This window comes from Callithrix jacchus, chromosome 1 (assembly GCF_049354715.1).
Source record: "Callithrix jacchus isolate 240 chromosome 1, calJac240_pri, whole genome shotgun sequence".
NCBI lineage: Eukaryota > Metazoa > Chordata > Mammalia > Primates > Cebidae > Callithrix > Callithrix jacchus.
The window spans coordinates 64,312,739-64,340,652 of NC_133502.1; the positions used below are offsets into that span (position 1 = coordinate 64,312,739).

The 27,914-nt window shown below is 38.6% G+C and overlaps 1 protein-coding gene across 5 annotated transcripts in view; it reads right to left on the reverse strand.

Annotated features, from left to right (window-relative positions):
- Positions 1-27,914, reverse strand: part of WDFY2 (WD repeat and FYVE domain containing 2) — a 188,606-nt gene that overhangs the window by 107,901 nt on the left and 52,791 nt on the right. For 3 of the 5 annotated variants that reach the window (XM_008991611.5, XM_002742652.7, XM_078356370.1), the window contains one exon: positions 4,903-4,970. The exons of the other annotated variants lie outside the window; for them this stretch is intronic. In XM_008991611.5, coding sequence (XP_008989859.1) covers positions 4,903-4,970 — 68 coding nt within the window. The remainder of the gene's footprint in view (positions 1-4,902; positions 4,971-27,914) is intronic. 5 annotated transcript variants of the gene reach the window in all.

Consider the following 27,914-nt stretch of genomic DNA (forward strand, 5'->3'; position numbering starts at 1 on the left):
GTGATATTGTCACAGGTGATGCACAGCTACTACATAAGATATACCAAGGGGATATTCCGTTTTGAAAGAATATTTGATAAGGAAAGGCTCTGATTTCTCATTCATCCATAAGAATCAGCTAGCTTATAGCAAACTACAAAACAAGGCAGCAGTCATCCCCAAATTCTCTACAGAGAGTACGTTTTAAAATGAACTTGCCTTAGGGAGACTTTGTGACCATGTCCCCATTATGCCTACTTCCCATGTTACAACACTCACCAAACATCATGGTTGGTATTCATTTAATGTCTGCCTTCCCCACCAGAGTATAAACACCACAGACAGGAACCATCTGCCATATTTAACTACTACATCCCTAGTACATTGCACAGTGTTGGATGTGGAAGAAACACTTAACATTTGTTGAATGAGCTATCCAAAGAAATTAAACAAGATCAAATATTACTTTCTGCTTTCCTTCTTTACACCTTTCCTAGACTATGCTAAGCTCAACTCCACCATGGACCAATAGGGCCATGACTCAGTCCTTTCTCATTAAATATCACAGAGATCCCAGAAAAACCGAAAGAGTAGGAATTAAAAGGTGTGCAATGAGGCCCAGGCTTAATACTTGCTGTCACAAGTAACAGAAATCTGCTCATGTGAACTTAGGTACAAATGGGCATATCCAATAAGAAAGAGGGGTATCTTTTGAGCTCAAAGGCAGAACAGAGCCAGGATTCTCAGGGGATTAGGAGGATGAAGAAAACCTTGAGCATCACTTGCTTGCTTTCTCTTCCTTAGGAGCCAAATGTTCTTCTCTCCCTGTTCACCATACCTTTCCTGCAGATCAGCTTTTTCACTCTTTCTCCATACACACAAATGCTTCACAGCTCTTGGGTTTATATGCTCCCAGTAAAATGGCCCTGCCCAGGCTGAAACTAGCATGTCCACCTCCAAATTCTAAATTCCTGGGAAAATCAGATTGGCCCAGGGACAAACAGCCTTAACCAAGCAAGCTTGGTTTTTCCTGGCTCCCTCCTATGGAGGAGGAGCTTCTCAGAAAAGACAGGATAGGAAGACATCCCCAAAGCAGGGCTTCTGTTTTTGACCATGATGCATCTGCTCTTCTTTCTCTTGTCTGCCAGTCCTCCAAGATCACTCAGCCTCATCACACTCTGCCTTTCAAGCTGCTTTCTGGTCATCAAACTTGGCCTTCATTGTTTATTGTATCTCATTCAATGCCTTCCACTTCCTACCTTAGTTAAACTTCAAATTCTTCTCAAAGCTATAATGAATTTACTCTCTTAGCTGGAACATGGCAAATACTATATTTAAAAGGTATTTTAATGGACAAAATAAATAAATCATATTTTAATAAATGTGCAGAATTTTATTTTCTTCTGTACTTGGAATACTACTTGTTATGTATTAGAATAAACACAAAATATGGTTGTATCTGCTTTGTGGTATTTATTTTATAGCCTCTGAATATATTGTATATTTTCACTTATTTTGAAACCACTACCACATAACCATCATGTAAGAATAATACTGAGTAACCTCTTAACAAAACACCTTTCAATAGGAAGGACTACAAAACAATTCCTTGGAAACTCAAATCTATTTCACGTTCTCTGATGGAAATGTAGCTTATTTCCTTACGGAATAAGATTCTGCCTCTCTCAAGTTAAACAAATCTTAAATTCTTGCTCAGAGGTCAGTTACTCTGTCATCTGAATGCATAAGATTCCTTGGAACACAAAATCCAATTTCTAACCAATTGTGATGAAGATAACTTTTTTTTTTTTCATCTCTACACATTGAATACATTCAAAAGATTACTGAAATTATCTTGACCATATACATCTTGTTTGTCTGCAAATCCCTGGCATCTTGATCTGTGGCCTGTATACAGCAGACACACAGTAAATATTTGATCGCCTAGCATGTATACTTATATCCATATATTTACCAATCAATACTGTATATAGATAAGGCTTTACATGTGTTCATATAAACATACGTACATAGATCACCAACATGTTTGGTATAATGTCACGAGACAATGTTTTCAAACCTTAATGTATATTTGAATTATCTAGGGTTTGGGTTTTTTGTTTGTTTTTGAGACAGAGAGAGAGAGGTGGCATCTTACTGTGTTGTCCAGGCTGGTCTTGAACTCCTGGCCTTAAGGAAACCTCCTACATAGGCTTTCCACAGCACAGGGATTACAGACGTGATCTACCCCACCCAGCCTATCTAGAGATTTTGTTAAATGCAGATTTTGATTGCGTAGCTCCGGGGTAGAACCCAAGAGTGCATTTCTAGTAAGTTCTCAGGTGATGCTGATGCTACTGGCCCAGAGACCACATTTTGAATAGCAAAGTAATCCCTTTTTAACTCTATTTAGTAGAACACAAAAGGCAACGTATACAAATAATTACAAGGTCCTCTTTCTCAAAGTTCATGTTCAGTCATAAGGAAAATGGATGGTAATCCTATCAGACTAAATCCTTCAATAAGTATTTACGCAGCACCTATGCCAGATGTGGGAGCTACAGTGAACTTTAGTCATTCTTGCATATAGCTTAATAAATGATGAAAATAGGGCCGGGCGCGGTGGCTCACATCTGTAATCCCAGCACTTTGGGAGGCCGAGGTAGGTGGATCACGAGGTCAAGAGATCAAGACCATCCTGGTCAACATGGTGAAACCTCCTCTCTACTAAAAATACAAAAAATTAGCTGGGCATGGTGGCGCGTGCCTGTAGTCCCAGCTACTCAGGTTGAGGCAGGAGAATTGCCTGAACCCAGGAGGCGGAGGTTGCGGTGAGCTGAGATCACGCCATTGCACTCCAGCCTGGGTAACAAGAGTGAAACTCCATCTCAAAAAATAATAATAATAATAATAATAAATAAAATAAATGATGAAAATGCAACTAAAAACTTCTCTGCATTCTCAGTGATATCCAATAAAGAGAGCATTAGAGGATGACACCAAAATGTATATGTATTTGTATAGGGGGAAGGGAATAAGTTACCAATTGCTTGGGATCCTGTGCCTTCATGAGGTTCCTATTAATGCTTCTCCTATCTCAAGAAGATTCCTTGCTTGCCATCTTCAAATTCCCATCATTTTGCCCAGGTTAGTCTCTTTTATTTGCAGGTCATGGGATCTATTATCTCTGAGGCCAACTTCAACGTGCTGGATTACAGCCTTCCCTTATCTCTTACAGTTAGAAACTGTGGCAGGTTTGATGAAGCAAGACCACAAAAAAAAAACTGGTTAAATCATTTAAAAAACAGTAAAAATGGCTGGGCATGGTGGCTCACACCTATAATACCAGCACCTTTGAGGCCAAGGTGGGGGGATGACCTGAGGTCGGGAGTTTGAGACCAGCCTGGCCAACATGGTAAAACCCCGTCTCTACTGAAAATACAAAAATTAGCTGGGTGTGGTGGTACGAGACTATACTCCCACCTACTTGGGAGGCTGAGGCAGGAGAATCGTTGGAACGTGGGAGACAGAGGTTGCAGTGAGCCAAGATGGTGCCACTGTACTCCAGCTGGGGCGATAGAGCAAGACTCTATCCTTAAAAAAAAAAAAAAAATCAGGAAGAAAAAAAAAACTAGAGAATGCTCTCCTTCTTCATTTAGCTAACCCCTTATCACTGCCATGGCTTAAAAAGAAAGTTCAGCTTGATTTCATAATGTACAATAGTATCTTCTAGAATCAAAACAGGTAAGGAAAGGATATAGTATTTAGAATTACATGAAGTTTCTTCTCAAAAAAAGGGTTGAATACTTTGTTCAGCTCGGTTGTCATCATCTATTTACTATAAAATTCTAAAAACATGCAAAGCTTCAAAGATAATTTGAAAGTCATTGAAAACCATTACATTGTTAATAATCATTTGTTTATAAACAAGCAAAATTGTTATTTATTATAGTATTCTTTTGCCAGAAGCATAATTTTAAGCAAATCTACAATTTAGCATGAATTTATTTTGGCATGTCCTTCTGAAACTGGGATACTTATATCAAGAAAGGAGGTATACACTGCAGCAAGCCAAAAGTATAGGAGTCCAAACAACAAACCTGGGGTATTTTTCTACAATATCCATTTTAATTAAGATTTGAAGGGAGGGGAGTAAGGGAAATGTTTAATACAAATGATAATAAATTTAAATAATTATTTTACACTAAAATAAACATGGCATAGGATGCCCAAACTTCACTAATTTTAAAAATAAAAGGCTAGACTAAAAAGAAACTTTTTATTTTGGGGGGGGTCAGTTCTTCTCCAGCTGTGGGGGAACTTCTGCAAATGGAATAATCTAAGAATCACACATATCTTTTTTCTTTTAAAAGTGTACTTGGAAGATTCATTATTTATCAGTGCAAGGACAAAATTCTCAGATAAGATTGGAAAAATGAAATCAACTTCTAATTAGAATGTTTCAATCCTAAGCAAATCCTTTTAGAATTGAATGTTCAATGCTGAATGTCTTGAATTTGAATAAATGATATAACAATAAGGCAAGGACAAATTTACTTCACAAATGTAATCACTGGACAAAATTCTGAATTGCCTAAGGACATACTTTACAAAATAGCCGAACAAAAAGTTGGAAAAGAGAGGAAGACTGCTGCAATCAGAAAGCCTATGTGCTGTAGTCCTTCTTCCATTAATCTTATTCAAAAGCTATGAATATACAGTCAATTTCAGAACAATTTTCTTACTTTACATAGTGAAAGCCTTAGAAAATCTAAAATGATTTAATATGGTACTTTTCATTATAATGAGAATCCCAACCTCAGTCTTCTCTACTTAAGAAAAAAATACAGAGAAGGCAATCTGGGAAGGAAGGAGAGTTAGGGTACATGTCTGGTTTTTCAAGACAGAGATTGGAATACTTACAAGGCATTGCATGGTATATGCTTGGCCAGTACTGTCCACTGTCTCTCTTTAACCAAACACGAACTGTCCTACAATAGAAGAAAATATGTGCATGAAATCACATTATTCTTAGTCATGGGAAAATGTCGATACATAGAAAATAAACCTCTTAATATTATATAGAGAGGTCGGGCGCGGTGGCTCATGCCTGTAATCCCAACACTTTGAGAGGCCAAGGCAGACAGATCACCTGAGGTCAGGAGTTCGAGACCAGCCTGGCCATCATGGTAAAAATCTGTCTGTACCGAAAATACAAAAATTAGCAGGGCATGGTGGTATGCGCCTGTAATCCCAGCTATTCGGGAGGCTGAGGCAGGAGAATCACTTGAACCTGGGAGGCGGAGGTTGTGGTGAGCCAAGATCACACCATTGCATTCCAGTCTGGGCAACAAGAGTGAGACTGTCTCAAAAATCTAACAAATTAAAAAATGAGAGAGAGAATACCTTAACTACACATAATATATATACATATGTATCTTAACATAAATACATACACATGAACACCATATATACCTCTCTAAAGATTCTACATTCCTTAAGCTTGAGGTTTCTACACATTTAGAATTACATATAACTCTTTAAATATCATGCCACACGTGTATAATCATGAGAGTGTTTAAAAATTAAAAATTATTATTTTCATTCTTGTTGTTTTGCCTTTCCAAGCATCTGATCTTTGCCCAAGACTGCTGGAAGCATTCATCTGGCTGGGGAACGATTTGGTTTTATTAGTGAAGGAACTACAAAGAGGTCAAATGAAAAAATATGCAGTATCTGACCTGAACAGAAGGATTATACAGTCCATGATTTTGTAAGTCAAGCCATTGTCTCAAGGGAGTTTTTCAATATGCTCAAATAATTATAAGCTCTGAGGCAGATTTTCTGAGCTAGTGGTGTCCATGGAGCTTGCTATGAAACAGGGTGATACTGCAGCAAAGGCTGTGCATGAAGTTCCAGGCCAGCAGCTGTAGAGAGACAAGGCAGATACCTAGGAGAACTCAGAGCAGACGCCAAAGACTGAACTACCTGGGAAGCACCATGAGTTTCTGACCAAACAGAAATGCCCAACCATGAATTACCAGCTATAACATCATCAGCTTAAGCCAGCAAGGCAAACACAAGTAGGAGGTTAAAAGGTATTATTCCAGAGACCAGAGGAAACAGTGAACATCAAACAGAAGGAAAAAGTCAGTGTCCTACTGCCAAGATATCATAGGCTACACACCTCACCCGACACTCTTAAACCATCCCAGGGTTAAAAGCAGAGTGAGAAACGAGCACTTTTATCTCAGAGAGAGTTAGATACTTCCTAAAGATATTATTTAAGTCATCACACTGGACAAAGTTTTAAATTATATTTGCCACCTTCCCCCGCTCCAGCTAATCAGGTGGTCTTCTATAAATAAGTAGGAGAAAAAAGACCAACTACAGATATAATAAAGAAAGAACATTTTATCTGCACAGTCAGAAGTTACGACGTAGTGATAATGTAGTGACACCACTACATATATGTGCAAAATTCAGTCTTTTTGGTCAACTATACTAATTTGTAAGGTGAATAGATACAATGGTAAATAACTTATAAGAATTAAATCTATGCATACACATACTGCTAATATAGTGATATATATATCAGCATATATCGCAGAAGATGGTGGAGTAAGACACTCCAAAGCAGTCCCTTCAGTAAATCAACTATTAAGCTGGCAAGAACTGTCAGCTCCATCTCTATGGTAGGCAGCCATGGAGACTGTGGCTCATATTCCTTGACTGGCCTGCTTGTACCAGGAAGTGAACATTGTCCTCCACAGTTTGCAGGGGGTGTGTTTTGATTTGCCTGTAAATTCACTTCGAGATTGGAGCAAAGGTTGCCTATTGTTTCAAACCCTTAGGGTTGAAGGGCTTCCCAAGCAGGATCTTTCAAAAGAAATTAGATACAGAAACTTTTTTACCCTTATTGGATGCAGGCATTTAAGGAAATCACTGGCTGACCATAGAGATAACAGAACAGGGACCTCGGTGATCACATGCAACAAAGAATACAGTCTTTGCAAAAATATTTCGGAAAGGTCACTAAACAGATAACTTCAGCATTCAGCAAGTAAGAACGGCAACCCCTGCAGAGGGAGGATTATATGACTTCCAGAATTACTGCATTATAATATTCAAAATGTCTAGTTCTTAACAAAAATTGCAAAATACACGGAGAAAAATAAAAATAAAAAAGTTGACAGAAAAAGAAGAAAAGAAATGGACAGAAACCATCCATGAAGAAGCTAGAACAGGCTTACTATACCAAGACTTTAACAGTTTTAAATAGACAAAGAACAAAGGAAATCAGGACAAGGTTCTATGAACGAATGGGTAATATCAATAAAGAGATGGAAATTTCAAAAGGGAATCAAATAGAAATTCTGGAGCTGAAAAGTACAATAGCTGAAATGAATAATTCCATAATGAGGTTCAACAGCAGGTTTTGAGAGTCAGAAGAGCCAGCAAACCCAAAAATGAGACAACTGAAACTATCCAGTCTGAGGAAAGAAAAAAAAAATAAAGACCATGAGAGACCAATAGGACATCAAGTGTACCAACAAATGCAATATGGAATTCCTATAGTAAGACAGATGAATTCTCTATTTAGCTGCACTATCCTTCCAAATGAAGGGGAAATTAAGACATTCTCAGATAAACAAAAGCTAATGAAAATCATTACTAGTAGACCTTCTTCACAAGAAATGTTTTTATATCGAACTGAGCACAGAAAGTCAACACCAGAACAAAAGTCTGCCAAATTGCAGGGTTTATTGCCGGTGACCACGGAGGACTCACGTCTCTCCAACCCGTGGCCCTGTAAAAGAGGGTGACAAGACCTTTTATACCCGTAAAATCACCTTGGGGGTAAGGGGAGAGGATGGGGTGAGGGGCTTCAGACATTCCGAGGGGGCCAGGGGATTCAAATCACCTTCTGGGCGGAGAGAAGGGTAAGGAGGTTCCAAACATTTTGAGGGCCGGGGGACTATTTGACATTCTGATTGTTATTTAAGGGGTTCATAGATGCTGAGATTGACATTTGTTTACACATCGTCTGGGTAGGGGTGGGATCCATAGATTTTTATTTACTTGGCGCCAGGACGGAATTATCTGGGGGTGCTTACTCTGGTAAACAAAGGCCAGCAATTCTGGCATTTACAGATAAAAGAAGGTATGCCGCTTTACCTCAATTTGCATCCTGCAAATGATCTACCAATTTACAAAAGCCAAGGTTAGCAGCCATTGTGAGGAGAATGGAAACAGCTTTGTTCTTTATAAAATGGCATTGTACAGGTTCTAACTCTAGGCCAGCTATATCACAATGTTAAAGGAGTTTTTCAGGCTGAAACAAAAGGACACTAGATGGTAACCTGAAGCCATACAAGAATTAAAGATTACTGGTAAAGGTCACTACACAAGTAAATATAAAAAGCAAGTATCACTGTATATTTTGTTTATAACTCCTCTTTCTGTTTCCTAAATGAATTAAAAGACATACACATAAAACAAGAATTTTAAATCTATCTATGTAAATGGGCAATAAAAGGGGTGGGAACAAAGCTAACTAGGAGCAAAGTTAATGTACACTAGTAAAAATAAATTGATATTAATTTAAACTAGATTAATATAAATTTAGTTATACAGAAGAGAAAAATAAGGGAATCAAAATGGTACATGAGAAAGAAATCAATCAAACGTAAAAGAAGGCAACAGTGGAGAAATTGAAAAACAAAAAAAGATTTAAGACATAAAAAATAAATAGCAAAATGGCAGAAGTCCATCTTTCCTTATCAGTATCACTTTAAATATAAATAAACTCACAAATTAAAAAAAAGAAAGACTGGCAGAATGGAGTTTAAAGAAAACATGGTTCTGTTTGCTCAAAGCCATAGGAAGAGATTTAAAAATAAAACAAAAAAAAAACCACACATGGTCCAAATCTATGCTACTTAAATGAGATTCACTTCAAACTCCAAAACACAAATAGGTTGAAGAAGAAACAATAAAAAAGACATTCCATTCAAATAGTAACCAAAAGAGAGCTAGGTGAGTATACTAGTAACAGATAAAATGGGTTTTCAGTTAAAATTTATTACAAGAGAAAAGGATATTTCTCTGTATTGACAAAGGGTCATCAAGAAAATATAATAATTGCAAATATAATACTCCAAAGAACAGAGCCCCCAAAATATTAATATATGAAAAGCAAGTACTGACAGAATTAAAGGGAGAAATAGAGTTCTACAATAATTGCAGACTTTAAGACACTACTTACAATAAAAGATAGAACATCCATATAGAAGAGCAATAAGAAAACAGAAGACTTGAAAAACACTACAAACCAACTAGATCTAATGATATATAAACAACACTCTAACCAACAACAGAACATACATTTTTTTCTAAAGTACACATGGAATATTCTCTAGGATTGATCAGTTGTTAGGCTGTAAAACAATTCTCAATAAATTTTAAGATTGAAATCATACGAAGTATCTTCTCCAACTATAAGGGATGAGGCTAAAACCAATAACAAACTGGGGAAGAAATGACTGGGAGAATTAGAAAATACTTTCAGATGAATGAAAATGAAAGCACAACACATTAAAATGTATTAGGGGCTGAAGCAGTACTCAGAAAGAAATGTGTAGCTATAAATGCCTATATTAAAAAAGAAGATCACAAATCAATAACCAAATTTTATACCTTAAGGAAAAGCAAACTAAACCTAAAGTCAGCAAAGGAAGGAAGTAACAAAGATTAGAACAGGAAAGAAAAAAAATTAGAATCAATGAAACAAAAAGTTATTTCTTTGAAAAGATCAGCGAAAGTAACGAATCTTTAGCTAAACAGAAATTTAAAGGATTACAGGGGAAAATTTATATGCCAGCCAATTAGACAATCTAGATTAAATAAACGAATTCCTAGAAACATACCATCTACCAGTACTGACTCAAGAAGAAATGGATAATATCAACAAACCTAAAAAAAGTAGAGATTGAATCAATAATCAAAAACTTCTTAACAAAGAGAGTACAAAACCAGACAGCTTCACTGATGAGGTCAATCAAACATGTAAAAGAGAATGAACAACAATCCTATTCAAACTTAAGAAAAATACCAGAGGAAGAAATACTTTATAACACATTCTATGAAAGCTGGACAAGATACCACAAGAAAACTACATACTTAAATCTTCATGGAGAGAGATTCAAAACTCTAAAACAAAATACTAGTAAGCCAAATTCAACAGCAGATTAAAAGGATTACATACCATGACCAAGTGTGATTTATCCCAGGAATGTAAGCGTAGTTCAAAACAGGAAAATCAATCAATGTGATACAACACATTAATAGAATGAACACACACACGAGTGCGCAAAATTCAACAATCTTTCATAGAAAAAAACATAGCATACTAGGAGTAGAAGAAAACTTCCTTAACCTAATAAAGGACATTCGTGAAAAATTCACACTTAACATCATAATAAATAGTGAAAACATTCTCCCTAAAATCAGAAATAAGGATGTCCAATTTCATCACTGATCTTCAACATTATTAGAAGTCCTAGTCAGAGTAATTAGGCAAATAAAAGAAACAAAAGGCATCCGAACTGGAAAGGAAGATGTAAAACTATTTCTATTTGAATACAACATGATTCTACTTACAGAAAATCCTAAAGAATCCACTCAAGAAAAAACAACTAACGCTAATAAATTAAGCAAAGTTACAAGGTACAAGATCGGCAAACAAAAACCAGCTGTGTTTCTAATAACAAACGTTTCTAAAGAAATTACAGCCCCCAAAACACTTTACATATATATTTAATCTTTACAATACCCTATTAAATAGAACTGTCTTCATTAAATGTACTGTCCTCCTTATACCAACTTGTATTAACGGCAATTGATAAATCTTTACACCTAAAAATTAAAGTACAGCATATAAAAGTATCTGTTCTCTTATCTCCTGAGGTACAAGAGCAGTTTTAAAAAGAAAAAAGGGTTCTGCATCTTAGAAATCAAAAGTACCATTTGGATGGTTAGGAATTTCCTAAATAAATGTAACTTTTACCATGCAAAGCCTTAGAAGTTTTGATTTTTCTGAAAATTGCATTTTAAAAGCAACACGAAAAACATTTTTCCCTGAAGAAAACTTTCAGAAAATGACAACTGACAACTGTGATTAAGAGTCACATTAAGCCAGCAGAGGTCAGGATATTTAGGAAGAAAAATGTCTGACCACTGAAATGCAAGGAAAGTGTCCTTTCACCCCCCACACAAAGCCCTGGGTTCGCAGAAAACGGACAAGGCCAAATGCATTGCACGGTCCATCTTGCACCTGCTGTTTTCTTCTCTTCCTGCCTCTTCTTCTCTCCCAGGCTCCCAGCACAAGGCAGAAACCAACACTGCGAGAGATACAATGCTCATCTAAAAAATACCAAGACGAGGTAGCCCACAGTGGGTCTAAGTAGTTCAGCAACAGGGATATTTATTTTAATTTTTAATTTTTTCAGACAGAGTCTTACTCTGTCACCCAGGTTGAACTGCAGTGGCGTGATCTTACAGCCCAGGTATGTAGTAGGCTACACCTACTACATAGGTGCCGAGTACAATGGCTCACTGTTACCTCCACCTCCCAGGTTCAAGTGATTCCCCTGCTGCAGCCTCCCAAATAGCTGGGATTACAGGCACATCTCACCACACCCAATTAATTTATGTATTTTTAGTAGAGACAGGGTTTCACCATATTGGCCAGGGTGGTCTCGAATCTCTGACCTCAAGTGATCCTCCTGTTTTAGCCTCCCAAAGTGCTGGGATTATAGGCATGAACCTCCATGCCCAGCCTGAGCTATTCAAAAACAGCGTGATCTCACTCTATACTGGATGTAGTTGATCACATTTCAACAGATTAAAGTTACTTTTAGATATTAGCCCTATTCGTTAGACCTAAAACAAAATTGCTTTTATCTTTATTTTTATTTTACTTTAAGTTCCAAGATACCTGCGCAGAACGTGCAGGTTTGTTACGGAGGTATCCATGTGCCATGGGAGTTTGCTGTACCTACTGACCCGTCCTTTAAGTTCCCTCACCTCACCCCAAAATTGCTTCTTTAAGGTTAAAATAGATGTTGGATAAATTGTGGTATTTATCAAAATTCTACTAGGATCAGTGCTGGTTTGCTCCTTCACTGGACTATAAATACAAGCAGAGAAGGAACCGTATTTTACCATACTTGATATTTGCCCCAAGGCTAAGGACTGTATCAGATCAAAAACTGGTGCTCATTGTTCATGAAAGATTAAAAATCAATAAAAAAATCTCTCTCCTATGGCCATGGCCACCCCAACCTACTTGTCCACTGTCAGGAACTCCTCTGACTGCACATGGACAGAGGCCTGGTGCAAAAAGGCAGTAAGGAAGCTAGGTTGATGCTGAGAAGCCTATATACTGCTCTGGGTGAGATGATGGGATGGAACTATGAATCCTTAACTGCACAGCTCCAGCCCTTACTTCCTAAAGAAATAAGGAAGAACAGGGAATTCCCACAATGACTCCCATCTCACACCAACTTCTCTCCAAAGGACTGAATTCAGTGCCTGCCTCAGTTACAACCTTAACTAGGGGAAGGAAGTGTGACAGCACTGAGCACAGTAGCCAGTATGACTATGCAGAGGGGGACTCACATGTTCAGCGGAGCAGGGAATCATATGCTCCCTTTTTGAGATCCTAATTTTTTAGTTTTGTATTTGACTTTGTTTTAAACTGTGCTGACATACATAAGCTGCAGTAGAGTTTTATCAGACACAGTTGCTAAACTGACTCGTGTGTGCGCGCACGGGTGTCTCACTGTTTCCCAGGCTGGTCTCGAACTCCTGGCCTCAAGTGATCCTCCTGCCTCGGCCTCCCAAAGTGCTGGGATTACAGGCATGAGCCACCGCACCTGGTCCCCCTAAGATTCTAATACCATATTTTTACCATACACTTTCTATGTTTAGATACACATATACTTACCATTTGTGTTCTGGGTTGCCTACAGCATTCAGTATAGTTACATGATGTACAAATTTGCAGCCTAGGAGTAACAGGCTAAAAGTATCATACAGCCAAGGTATGTAGTAGGCTACACCATATAGTTTTGTGTGAGTACATTCTATGGCAATCACACAATGACTAAACTGCCTGATGATGTATGTCTCAGGATGCATCCTCGCTGTTAAGTGACACATGACTATATTAATGGGAAACTGGTTCCAGGACCTCCCCTAGATTTTGTATGCTCAAGTCCCTATTATAAAATGGCACAGTATTTGCATATGACCTACATACATCCTCTCGTAGTCTTTAATCTCTAAATTACTTATAACACCTAACACTATGTAAATGCTATGTGAACAGTTGTTATATTGTATTGTTCAGGAAATAATGACAAGGAAAAAAAGTCTATACATATTCAGTACAGATACAACCATCCTTCCTCCCCACCTCCCCCAAATATTTTCTATCCAAGTTTGGTTGCATCCATGGATGCAGAATCCACAGATAAGAAGGGCAAACTGTATATGGCCAAAGCACCACACCAGGTTCATGTCCCTAACAATCCTAGCCTGCCAAGTTATATCCTTTGTGCTATATTCTAGCAATCTTTAGGAGTCTGCTTATAATGATGGAGATAATGAACAACAGGTTCTGGAACAACTGGGATTTTCCAAGACTACTAAAATCTAGACGTTAGGAATTCTCCCCCTCTGCCCCGCAAGTGCACTTCTATACATTCATTCAACGACTTGTTGATTCGTTCATTTACTCGACAAACATTTATCAAACACATACTAGGTACTACCAGTATGTGAAACACACTGGAACCACAAAGACAAACAAGTGCTACCTCTGTTTTCAGGAAGCTCACAGTCCACTGGGGCAGACAGGTCACAGACATTACAACACAGCAAGATAAGAGGTAAGGTATGGAGATGTCCATGCTGTGACAGGAACACGTGGGGTCATCTAACTCTGACTACAAAGCCAGGGCTCAGGCGGGGTTAGATAAAACTTCTCAGAGATGATAGTGTCTGAAATGCAAGGTGAACAGGCATTTGTCAGAGGAAAGTGGAGAGGACGTAGGAGCATGTTCGCAGGACCATGGCCTCTGCCACCAAAGGCAAAGTGAGCAGGAGTGGCGAGAATCCAGCCTGGACAAAGAACAGGCAGAAGGCCACCAATGCTGAGGATGAGGATGCTGGTCACAAAACCACGCTTGTTTTTGTTTGTTTGGGGGCAGCCTGGAAAAGGCTGGGTTACCCTGAAGTAACCAGTGTGGAGGATGTAGGCAGTAAACCAAGTAAAACAGGACGAAGGCCTAAAAGAGAGAGAGAGAGAGACAGATTTTAGAGCAGTCAGGAAGTAGAAGCATCAGGACTTGGGGGCTGGCTGGATATGGGGTGTCACATGAATGGTGGTGTCATTCATCAATAAGTGATTTTGGTGGAAGGCAATGTTGAGTTCATCTTGAACACATGCGTGTGGGGAAAATCCAGTTAGGACTGTTGCAGAGAAAACTGTCTACATGAAGTTCAGGGGTAAGACCTGGGCTGAAAATTAAGATTTGGGAGACATCAGCATATAAGGAGTAGCTACCAGAGAATAAGAAAAGAAAGCCAACAATAAAGACAAACACCAAGAGTTAACGGGTGTCAAGAGAAAAACATCTGCAAAGACCTTAGCACATGCCAGGAAAGAGGCAGAAGAAAATCCTTCTTTACTTCACAGACACAAAATAAGTCCTAAATTTTGGTCCAGAAAATAAGGTCATCATAAGCACAACTAAGAGCTGAACTATATTCACAGTGAAAACATGCCTACAATAAAATACTATCTATATAGGTCATTTTTCTGAGAGAAAAGGGAAGGCTGGGGGTGGCAACAAACAGTATACCACAGGTTGCTAAGCTACTGAATAAAATAAGACGGGGCGTCTACCCATGTTGAAATCAGGCTTTTAAAAATGTGCCCTAGAATGATGCAACCTTCATTAGTTACCATAGCAATGAGCTTCATTTCCCAGGGGACAATTGTTATTTTTGCCACCACTGAAGTAACTTGGGGTAGGGGCTGGGAGAAGTGAATCCCACTGTGTTTTGAAGACCCTGAATTTCCAGGGAATCATTTTCTACAGATCACACCCCACAACAGCAAAACAAACAGAAGGAAGGCAGCCCCCAGCGATCTGGAAACTAATAGAAAAACTTTGAGCAACAGGATGTCAGGTCAGCAATGCCTTTTTGTTGTTTTTATAGTCATTCATTTAAAGAGAAAAAAAAAATGATTCAAATGCAGAAAATGTTGCAGAGATTCTTAGAAAACATAGGTGAAAGATTTTTTTAAAGTTGATTTCTCAATGATTATCAGATTTCTTTAGTTACTTGTAATAAAAACAAACTGAGAGGTTCCCAGCAAATGCATTCTGACCACATATAGTAAATAAACTAAACCCAATCTTCTACAATGCACTGTGCATCTTTTGTATTCAGGGTTTCTCCATGATACACAGACGCTACTGTGTGGAAACCGCAAGTGAACTGAGGTGGCCAAGGGTTTCAACAATGGGGGGCTCAAGCTGGGTGTTGTCCAGTATTGTCCAGCCTCTGGTCCCCTCTTGCCAAGTAGCTCAGTTCTCACATTAATGACCCTGGTACAACAGACCGAAACAACTTTGCTGAATCATACACCTGGAATTTTTCTTATAGCTGTAGCAACTCAGCAATCAGTGATGAGACAAGAGGTGTGGCTATTTATTTTATATTTCAACACCTTGGGCTTTTAATGGCACTCTTGCTTTAAAAACATTCACTGCCATTCCAGTTCTTTGCAATCATGTGCTTCAGCAAGGTGTATTATTCCAGCCATCTCCCCTTGGAGTTTTTATCAGTTGGGTCATTTCTCTTAATCCAAGGGCTGTGAAAGCCTTCACAATTTAGAATTTTTAAAATCACAGTCAAGTGTCAGCATTCTCGGTGTTTTAAAATCTGTAAAATGAAGTCTCAACATGAGGATAAATGGATCCATATACCAGGTGAGAAATTACAAACAATTGGAAACTGATTGTTTTAAACAGTCAGTAGTAAGAGCCTTCAGAGAGGGAAGGAACAGATGAAGCCACAAGGCCTTAATTCCAGTAGTTTTCTTACAAATAGCACTATTTTGTGTCGGTAGATAGTGCCCTTGCACCCTTGCACCATAGACTTGCTTTTGTTTTCTTAGTAATTTAACTCTTACTGGCTAATGCTTAAGCACTGCTTCCTGTCCTTGCATAGTTGTGGGTTTTACACTTCCCTGACTCCCTGTCTCTCCCCAGAGTTACATACATATCCACTTTCCCTATGAAGCCTTTGCAATTCCTCAGGCAAAACTAAGCTCCAGAATCCCACTGTTCCTTGCACAGGCCTGTGTTGGGACAAATCACATTAATTAATGTTAGCTGGCAAGTCCTTCTTTCCATGACACAAGAAATTCCTTGAATAATCAATAATTCTTTATTTGAACAAAAATTTAAAAATTTTTATCTTTGATTTTTTTAGAGTACCTACAATACTTTCATTTTTCTCATATATAGTATTTAGCATACAGGAGGTGCTTTAAAAAGGTTACATAAATACAGGGGGAAAGAAAGAACAAAGAAGGGGAAATTAAAGAGAAAAATGAACACTGTCCAAGCAATGGTCAGGAGGAGCCCACAAGGAAGTAGCCGGAACAGCAATGCACCAGAAGATCAAGGAGGCTGGATGGGAGGCTGGATGGGGTCCTGGTTAACAGCGTTAGCCATGCCATCTGCTCCTCAGCCAGAGTCCCTCACAGGCAAGAGAAACACGAATATCAGCCTTGAACTGGCAGCCTGAGCAATTCAACAATATGAGGGTGTTCATCAATACCACCCAGTAGGAGAAATCAGGATGATACCATTAGAGAAATAATATAGATTTAAATATTGTTCTTGGCTCCATACACAGTGGGAGGGCATGGTCTGTGTCATCCTACCCATCACTATATTCCTCCAGCGAGTTACAGTGGCAGTCATGTGAAAAATGCTCAGTAGAAACAATGAAATAGTAAATGGAAAGAGCAGTGATTCAGAGAATGCCCCTGGCTGTTACTATTCTGAATCCAAGAGGGATTAACTGCTGTCTTCCAGGTCAGTCATCTTAAACACGCAGCAGATGCTGGGGAAAGGGGAACAGGGTGTGACTGTGTAACGGATACAGAATTTCTGTTTGGGATGATGAAAAAATTATACAAATGGATAGTGGTGATGGTTGCATAAGATTGTGAATATACCTAATGACACTAAATTGAACATTTACAAATAGTTAAAATTATACACTTTATGTTATACATATGTTAGTTACCACAATAAAAAAACACAAATAAACAAAAAAGGAAAACAGCAGAATGACACTCACTCTCTCTAAAACTGTCTTCATAGAGTTGCCAAAGGTGCAGCAATTAAAGACACATGCCCACAGGCTGGCCACGAAGCAGGTCCGTAAAAGTTATTCTGGTTCAGAATGTTATTATTAAAATAAAAACCCCTGTCTGGGCATGGCGGCTCATACTTCTAATTACAGCACATTGAGAGGATCACTCCAGTTCAGGAGTTCGAGATCAGCTTGGGCAACATGGTGAAATTCCATTTCTACAAAAATACAAAAATAAAATAAAATAAAATAATCCAGGAGTGGTGGAGTGCACCTGTAGTCCCAGCTACTCTGGAGGCTGGGGTGGGAGGATTACTTGAGTCCAGGAGGTGGCGGTTGAAGTTAGCTGAGATTGTGCCACTGCACTCCAGCCTGGGTGACAGAGCAAGACTCTGTCTCAAAAAATAAAATAAATAAAATAAAAATCTCAATGGACAAATAGAGTAGATACAAGTAAAGAAAGAATACATAAACTGTAAGATAAATGAAAAGCAGTCTATTAATAGAATACAGTCTTCGTAGAAACAAACATATGGAAAATGTGAAAGGTTCAACATAAAAAACAAAGTAAAAAAGATTAAAATGAAAAGGTTTAAGATATATGTAACTGGAAAGACTAATAAGAAAATGGGGAAAAGGTCAATAATTGAGAGAGAATATTTCAAACTCAGACAAATTTTGAAAAATGCCAATCCTAAAATGAAGACAGTTAGTGACAAGGAAATTAGCTCAGATCAGATCAATATTTATTTCCTTTCCCAGACAAAATGGTATGATTATTATGATGACTGTAACTCAACTACACTCCCATTTTTCTGATATCCTGGAACATTAGACAAAATATTCTCTAGGAATGCATGTAGACCTCATTAGAGAAAAAAGGAATCCAATTATACATCATTAGATTATAACCACTTTTCTTTGCTATGTTCTCATAAGAAACATAACAAACACGTTTTTCAATACCATCACTTATATTTCAGTAGTGACTAGAAATGCTCCATGAATAAGATGAACCCAAATTGGGTAGAATGTGGGTTTAGAAAATAACTTTCACTAACAAAATCAAATAGAACAGAGCAGAAAACAACTCTTCTGTCTTCACTGTCTCTATTTATTTTTATCCTTGATAAATCACCCCAGTAAGCAGAGCAAAGATATAATCAACTCCAGCAGATGTGTGAAGGTACTAGCTAGGACTCTAGATGAATTAAATGATTTGATAAATATTATGTAGGAAGACGGTGGAGTAAGCCACATCAAAATATTAGTGTCTTAAATAAAGTGCATGCACTTTGTCTACTTGTTTGAATAAATCAACAGCAAAAAGATGTTCAAATTAAGAAATTTGAAAATGTTAAATGATATTAAGAAATTATTATTCATTTCCTTTTCCCCCACTTTGAGAGAGAGTTTCACTCTTGTTGCCCAATGGCGTGATCTCAGCTCACTCAATCTCTGCCTCCTGGGTTCAAGAGATTCTCCTGCCTCAGCCTCCAGAATGGCTGGGGTTACAGGCACCTACCACCATGCCCAGCTAATTTTTTGTATTTTTAGTAAAGACGAGATTTTACCATGTTGGCCAGGCTGGTCTCGAACTCCTGACCTTAAGTGATCCAACGCACCAGCCTATTTATTTACTTCTGTGTGATAAAGGTACTGGGGTATGTGGAACCAGTTATCCTTTATAGGTATGTACTGTAGCATTAACAGGCAAAATGATATCGTAATCTAAAATTTGTTCACAGCAAATACCAGCATCCATACCCAACAAAGGGTGGAGGAAGTAGATAGATGAAACAAGATAGGCAAAGGTTGATAACTAAAGCCGGGTGATGGATATATCGCTATTTTTGTGTGCTGTATATATTTGAAATTGCCCACAAGAAACTGTTTTTAAAAATCTTCGGCTTTTGACTCTTATCAACAATTGTATAAATATATACAACAGCCTCTGGGAGCACAAAGAGACTATGAGTAGAAAAATAGTAGTGATTATTATTTCGAGCAGTTCTAAACACTTTTGTCATTTACATAGCAATCTGAATGGATTTAATATCCTTTATTGGTATTAATAAAAAGTTCACAGATAAAACACTTTATTTCTAGATAACAAATTGTGGGCTTCTAAAATGAATGAACACCTTGAATAAATTAGGCTTTTAAAGATTTGAACAGCTGAGGCTAATTATCTAGCATAATTGCCTAAATGTCAAAAATAATAATTGATACACGGTATCAGAATAATCCTGCTAGAAATTTTTTAAAAGCTCTCATGTCAAATATTCCTAATATATACTATGGTAGTATACATGTCAATTGAGAAAGGAGGTAATAGCATATAAGCTTCTTTGAAGTTAGTGGAGTAGATGAAAAGACCTACTTCTGCAGTGCTTAAATGTATTTTCATTAGAAGATTAAATTCTACTCACTACTGAAAAACACCAAATTGCATAACATAATTTATATTCCACATTAAATAATCTACATTATTTTGAATATCCATCTACTTTCCTTTTATGACAAAGAAACAAGTAGAGTTTCTAGATGGAATCATAAAAGCCCTCATAATCTAGCCTATTTTAAAAAGTAAGATTAACCATTTCTCACAAATCTTTAAATACATCTGACATGCTTTGTAGAAATACAAACGAGGTGTAAAACAAAAAAAAATCAAAAAAGACAATGATAATACATCTTTCCTCTGCCAAGTCAAATAAACAAACAACAATAACTACTGCCCTCTACAATTCTGCTTGGAATAAAATGATGATTTTGAATGAATGGCTGAAAAAAATCTCATGTTATCTTGGAAAACCACAGTATATCCTCCTATAATCAACCTTTCTTCCTGTGGGATTTTGTGATACATAATGTATACTCATGAATGTTAATAAATCTCATAAATCAAAATCACGCTACCTTTCTTTCCACACTGAGCCTTTCTCATAAGCGTCTATAGAACTGTGCCTCAATGTTCCTTGATATATCAAAGCACATGGTGTACGAAAGTGGAGATGAGCCCACGATAGCAAAATTTCTTTGTATTTTTGGTTGGAGAAAAGTCGCTTGCCAGAGACAATTCATTATATTCTTGACCTCCCTTGATTTTAAACTGTGCCAATAAAAAAGCATACATGTAAACTCATTAAATACACAGAGAAGCCACAAACACAGAACCTTCTGTTTATTAGCCCTTATTTTTGTTTTTGTGGGGAAAGTGGGGTAAAAGCAATAGTTGTAACTAAATTATTTCCTAAAATTTTCTTCTTCAAGAATTTATTAAACTGCAAAAAGATTCTGAAATTCTAAAGAATCTTGAGCTGGAGCTAAGGCTGACAAGTCACACAGTCCCTCCACCAAAGACCATTCTGTTATAAAGCATAATATGTAAATCATTGCTCTGCATAATATGCAGCAGTATCAAGCCCTGCAAAAATAAGAATCCAAAAAGCTTAGCAGTGCCCAATATTTTTACTAGCCAGCATACTCCCAAGGAGTTATATAGGTAATAAAATGAATGAAATCAGCATTTCTGACTCACACAGTACAGCTTTTCATGAATGGGTACTGATGTGTGCAAATGGATTAACCCTCTGATCTCATTTTAATGAGTTTCTTTTTGTCTTTGAGGGACTACACTGCACGGAAGCTCAATCACCCTACAGTCATTTAAATCAATCCATTTAAGAGATTTAAGAAATGTACTCACTTGCACTTATTTGGGAATACTAAATTCACCAAAATTTAAAGTCAGAGAATAATTTAAACAATATAAAGTTATCTCTTCCATCTAAAAGGTTGCTCAGCTCTGTCAAATTCTACCTCCTTAATGTGACTAAAATCTGTCTTCTCTGCTACCTATATTGCCTTGTCCACACTCTCATTAATACCCCACCCCCAGGAGCATCCTAGCTCGTCTCTTTACTCCCATTTCATCCTTCTCTGATCCCTTCTTCACCCAGTCACTTTAGTTAACTTTCTAAAATCCAAATCTAATTATGTCAGAACCTTCAAAGATTTGAGAACCATGTCCAACTCTATAGTTTACCAGGCCTTCCAAGAGCTGACCTCTGTCTGCTTCTCTGGCCCTATCCACCCTAGCTGCCCAACGCTGGCCCCATACTCTACTAAACTACTCTTGTCAGAGGCAATCGAACCAAAGTGACTCCATCTTGAGTGTGGGCTAGGAAAATGAGGCTGGGATTTGCTGGGCTACATTCCCAGAAAGTTAGGTATTCCTGGCCTCTAGATATTTATGGTTAAGGGAACAAACTAATAATGATTACTAAACAGACCCAGATTTGGAGTGTCCTAATGTCCCAATATCTTGAGAAAAAAAGCATTCCTAATTTTCCTTTAAAGATAATAATATCAATTCTTGCAAAATATAGTAATTAAGACAATCCTTTATCACAAACCCTTGTCAGTAGAGCACATCTCCCCATAATCTTTTTTATCCTATATATACAAGCACCATACCTAGGGTAGACATGTTTCTCCTCTTACTTTCAGGAATGCCCTACTCTATCTGTGGAGTAGCTATTCTTTCACCACTTTACTTTCTTAATAAACTTGCTTTTGCTTTGCACTATGGACTCATCCTGAATTCTTTGTTGCACGAGATCCAAGAACTCTCTCTTGGGGTCTGGATTGGGACCTCCTTCCTGTAACACTCAGTTCTCTAACATGGTAGGTGACAAACATTTGGATCTCATAGGCCAGGAAAAACAGTAACAAAAACAACTAAAAAGGTAGTGAGTAAAGCACAGGGTTGCCAACTTTTCATTTGCCAAAAAAAATTTTTTTAATGATTTTAAACAAAAAGTTTACAATTTGCTAGTACCTTCATTTTACAAAAAGAAAAACATTATCTTATCATTTTAAAACATGAAGAAATTTAATTCTAGAAATAAAATGCTCATTGCATTGCCCCATCTCCTTTTTAAAAAATTCTACTGCACACTGTTAAAAACTTTTGCATGAACTTGTTCAATGAAACCCCTGCCCTAACTACATCATATGTTTATGTCCCTGCAGATGCTGACCTCCTGCTGAGGCAACTGTTCCTCCTCCATCCCCAGTTTTCACCTGCAAAACTAATACACCTTATAGGACAGGACAGTCCTTTTCAAATTTTAATGTGCGTAAGAATAACTTAGGGATGTTGTTAAAACACAGATTCTAGTCACAAATATTTTGTCTGGTGTTTCTTCCAGAAGTTTTATAATTTGAAGTTTTACACTTAAGTCTATGATCTGCTTTGTATTTATTCATTTTCACATGTGGTATGAGGTATGGATCGAAGTTCATTTTTTCACATGTGGGTATCCAATTGTTCCAGCACCATTTGTTGAAAAGACTATTCTTTCTCCACCGAGTTGCCTTTGCTCTTTGGTCAAAAATCAAGTGACCCCTATATATGCGGGTCTCCTTGGACTCTACCCTGTTCCATTGACCTATTTGTCTAGGCCAAGTGATCTCATTCACATGTATCTAGATGGATCATGATCCAAAGACAAAGAGCATTCTTTCAAATAACAGAGGACCTGGAATATCCCAGAACTCCTGGATGTTTGCCTTGTTTTCTCCCCCCCCCCCCACTGTATTGTATCCTTTGCCTCAGGCAAATATACTTTTGGAGTCTTGTGATTACTTTCCATAACTGACCCTGGGTAGTTGCTGCAATGATTTTGCTTTCTGTCTAAAAAGACTTTCTTATCAGGAAGCCCAAGGACTGGCTGTTTTCCATCATGCCTTAATGGATCAAGGTTAATTCCCTCTGCCTCTCTGCTAGAACTGGTATTTCCGAGGTTATTGAGAGTTGATCATAGCCTACAGGTCTATTTTGATAATAACCAGTTAACCATGACCAAGTTAACTAAGATAATTGTAAAAGGAGGAATTTTTTAGTCTAAAGCGTGTTTACAAATCAGTGTGTGCCAGCGTGTGAACGGCAAGTCTGCATGTATAAATGTGTGTTACAGAGGTAGCTGAAGCTAACACTGATTGACCTGAAAATGAACACAACACAGCAAAAATCAAAATCTTTCAAGAAACATCACCAATTGCCTAATAGATCACTGTTGGGATTCCTGATATATGTAAAGAGGGCACGCACCCAGCATGATGAAAAAAAAGATGAGGAAACGTCTAGTAGGCATTCCTTCCATTAAGAGAGTCACGTCAGGTTAAAGTATATGTAAGTGCTTCCATAGTCTGAGAAGGGAATTACACTTTGGCACTGCCCAGATACAGGGATACCAGAAGAGAAATGGGGAATGAGGGTATAGTTAGAGTAAAGCTGCCAGTTTTCCTTCCACTAGTTGGGAAAATTAAATAATAATAGCAGAAGGAATAATAACATACTGAGCATTTGTTATTTTCAGACACGTGTTTTATTTGCTTTATATCATTTAATACTCACAAAAGTTCTAGGAGGAAGGGAGATCCTGTTTTCACTTCCCCTTGAAAAGTGAAGGACTATAGTGTGGAAACCCTCACCTGTCTGTCTCCCAAGTCACAGGGAAAGAAAGAACCAGGAGGTCCTCCCGGCAGTCTGACTCAAAAGCCTAAGCCTTACCATGAGACTATTTCTGAAGATGTCTGAATGCTCACAGAGAGGAAGAAATCAGAGTTGGAGGAAAAAAGGTGAAATGGAGGAAGACTGGTGAAAAGTTTTCACTATTTAGAAAACAGAAGACAGGAAGCCAAGGAAAATGCCTTACAGGAATTTAGAGCACCTTGCAGAGTGCATTAGTTAGATCTGGATTTGATCATGTCTAATTTATGCCTCAAGGTACAAGAGACAAAATACATGCTGTTCTGTGAAATTCTCTCAATTACACAAAGCTGCTGTTCTTCACAGGCTGGCATGAAAAATGATGATCACTTCATAATTTCTCTCTCAATTTTGCCATTTAAAAGGTTTAGGACTTCCTGAAGGACACAGTAGCTCAAGCCTGTAATTCCAGCACTTTGGGAGGCTGAGATGGGTGAATCACTGAAGGTGGAGAATTAAAGACCAGCCTGGCCAACATGGTGAAACCCTGTGTCTATTAAAAATACAAAAATTAGCTGGGCATGGTGGCACATGCCTGTAATTCCAGCTACTTCGGAGGCTGAGGGAGGAGAATCCCTTGAATCCAGGAGGCAGAGGTTGCAGTGAGCTTAGAGTGTGCCACTGCACTCCAGCCTGGGGGAGACAGCAAGACCCCTTTTCTAAAAAAATAAAATAAAACTAAAAAATTAAAAAATCAATAAAATGTTTAGAGCTTCCTTTTGGGGGAACTCTGCATTCTTCCCTTGCCTCTTGTCCAACTTTGATCTTTGGATAAAATCCACTTAACCCAACCATGATGCACCCTATTGCTTTGATCAATAAACAAATGTCATCACAGGAGGGATCCAAGATGGCCAATTAGGAGCAGCTCAGGATTGCAGCTCCCAGTGAAAGCACGGAGGGTGAGTGGACGCCCCATTTCCAGACAGATTTTTATTGCCCACAGACCAGATTATCAGGCAGAGGAGCCCTACGGGTTGCCAGCGCAGCTGTTTTGGCCTGCGCGGCTGTTTTGCCATGGCCCTGGCGCAGCAGTTCTCTATACAAAATACATGGGTCCAGGTGCTGTTTTAGCTGGCAATTGGAGGTCCGGGAAAGCAGAGTCGCCCATTCATCTGATTAAAAGGGAGACTGAAACAGGAAGCCAGGCCAGGAGATTCACAGGCCAAAAAGCTCCACGAATCTCAGTGCCGCCACTGTTTCAGCTGGGGCAGTGGGTCGCTGCATGGAAAATCACACTGATCCTGGTGCCTTTTCAACAGGCAACTGGAACACCTGGGAGACAGTCGACCATTCAACTAAAAAAAAAAAAAAAAAAAAGCTCTGAGGCAGGGAGCCAGGTGATCAGGCTTGGCTGGTCCCACCCCCACAAAAAAACAGCAATCTGAAATGCTCTAGATTGAGAGTTTCACAACAAGCACAGCAGAACCCGGGAAGGGCCAGTTTTGTGGGGGAGGGGTGTCCACCATTACTGAGGCACTCCACCACCACGGAGGTAGTTTGCCATTGCCAAGGCAGCCCACCATTACGGAGTGAGTCCACCATTACAGAGGTGGGCCACCATTGCTGAGGCATTTCTAACTACACCCATATAAACAACTGCAGGGAAGTTGAAAGGGACTATATGAAAAGACCTAATCTACGTTTGATAGGTGTACCTGAATGTGACGGAGATAAGTTCACACGGCAGCTGGGTGGAGCCCAGAGAAGCTCAGCAAAACCTCTGCAGGCAGAGAGTGACTAGGCTGCCTCCTCGCTGGGCAAGGCAGCCCTGAAAAAAGGCAGCAGCACAACAGAAACTCATAAATAAAGCACCAACTCCCCGGGACAGAACACCTGGGGAAAAAAGGGGGGGAGGGGGGTTTGTGAGTTCTGCTGCAGCAGACTTAAACGTACCTGCCCAGCAGCTCTGAATGAACAATGGAGCTCACAGCTCAGCACTTGAGTTCCTATAAAGGACATACTGTCTCCTCAAGCAGCTCCCTGACCCCTGTATATCCAAAGAGTCACCTCATAAAGGAGAGATCAGACTGACATCTGGTGGGTGTCCTTCTGGTACAAAGACAGCAGAGGAAGAAACTGGCAGCAACCCTTACTGTTCTGCAGCTGCTGCAGGTGCTCCCCAGGCAAGCAGGACCTGGAGTGGACCTCAGCAGTCCTACAGCAGAGGGGCCTGACTCGTAGAAGGAAAACTAAGAAATAAAAAGAAAGAACTTCATCATCAACAAACTGGACATCCACTCAGAGACCCAAACTGAAAGCCAACAGCTCCAAAGACGACAGGTGGATAAATCCACAAAGATGGGAAGAAACTAACGCAAAAAGGATGAAAACACCCGAAACCACAATGCCTCTCCTCCTACAAGGGATCACAACATCTCACCAGCAAGTGAACAAGGCTGGATGGAGAATGAGTGTGATAAATTGACAAAATCAGGCTTCAGAAGGTGGATAATAAGAAACTTCTGTGAGCTAAAAGAACATGTTCTATCCCAATGCAAAGAAACTAAAAACCTTCAAAAACGATTTGACAAAATGCTAATGAGAATAAACAACTTAGAGAGGAATATAAGTGAATTGCTGGAGCTGAAAAACACAACATGAGAACATCGCGAAGCATACACAAGTTTCAACAGCTGAATTGACCAGACAGAAGAAAGGATATCAAAGGTCGAAGATCAACTCAATGAAATAAAACGAGAAGGCAAGATAAGGGAAAAAAAGGGTAAAAAGGAATGAACAAAGTCTCCAAGAAATATGGGACTATATGAAAAGACCTAGTCTACATTTGATAGGTGTACCTGAATGTAATGGAGATAATGAATCCAAGCTGGAAAATACTCTTGAGGATATTATCCAGAAAAACTTCCCCAACCTAGAAATGCAGGCCAATATTCAAGTCCAGGAAATACAGAGAACACCACAAAAATATTCCTCAAGAAGAGCAAACCCAAGGCACATAATCATCAGATTCACCAGGGTTGAAATGGAAGAGAAAATGCTAAGGGCAGCCAGAGAGAAAAGTCGGGTTACCCACAAAGGGAAGCCCATCAGACTCACAGCAGACCTCTCAGCAGAAATCTTACAAGCCAGAAGAGAGTAGGGGCCAATATTCAACATCCTCAAGAAAAGAACTTTCAACCTAGAATTTCATATCCAGCCAAACTAAGCTTCATAAGCGAAGGAGAAATAAAATCCTTTATGAACAAGCAAGTACTCAGAGATTTCATCACTACCAGGACTGCTTTACAAGAGCTCCTGAAAGAGGCACTAAACATAGAAAGGAACAAGCAGTACCAGCCACTCCAAAATCATAACAAATGGTAAAGAGCATCAACACAATGAAGAAACTGCATCAACAAACAGGCAAAACAGCCAGCTAGCATCAAAATGGCAGTATCAAATTCACACATAACAATATTAACCCTAAATGTAAATGGGCTAAATGCACCAATCCAAAGAAACAGACTGGTAAATTGGATAAAAAGCCAAAATCCATTGGTGTGCCGTATCCAGGAAACCCATCTCACATGCAAGGATACACAAAGGCTCAAAATAAGGGATGGAGGAAGATTTACCAAGCAAATGGAGAGAAAAAAAAGCAGGAGTTACAATTCTCATCTCTGATAAAATAGACTTTAAACCAACAAAGATCAAAAGAGACAAAGAAGGACATTACATAATGGTAAAAGGATCAATGCAAAAAGAAGAGGTAATGATCCTAAATATATACACACCCAGTACAGGAGCACCCAGATACATAAGGCAAGTTCTTAATGACTTACAAAGAGACTTAGACTCCCACACAATAATAGTGGGAGACTTTAACACTCCACTGTCAATATTAGACAGATCAACCAGACAGAAAATTAATAAGGATATCCAGGACTTGAACTCAGACCTTGAA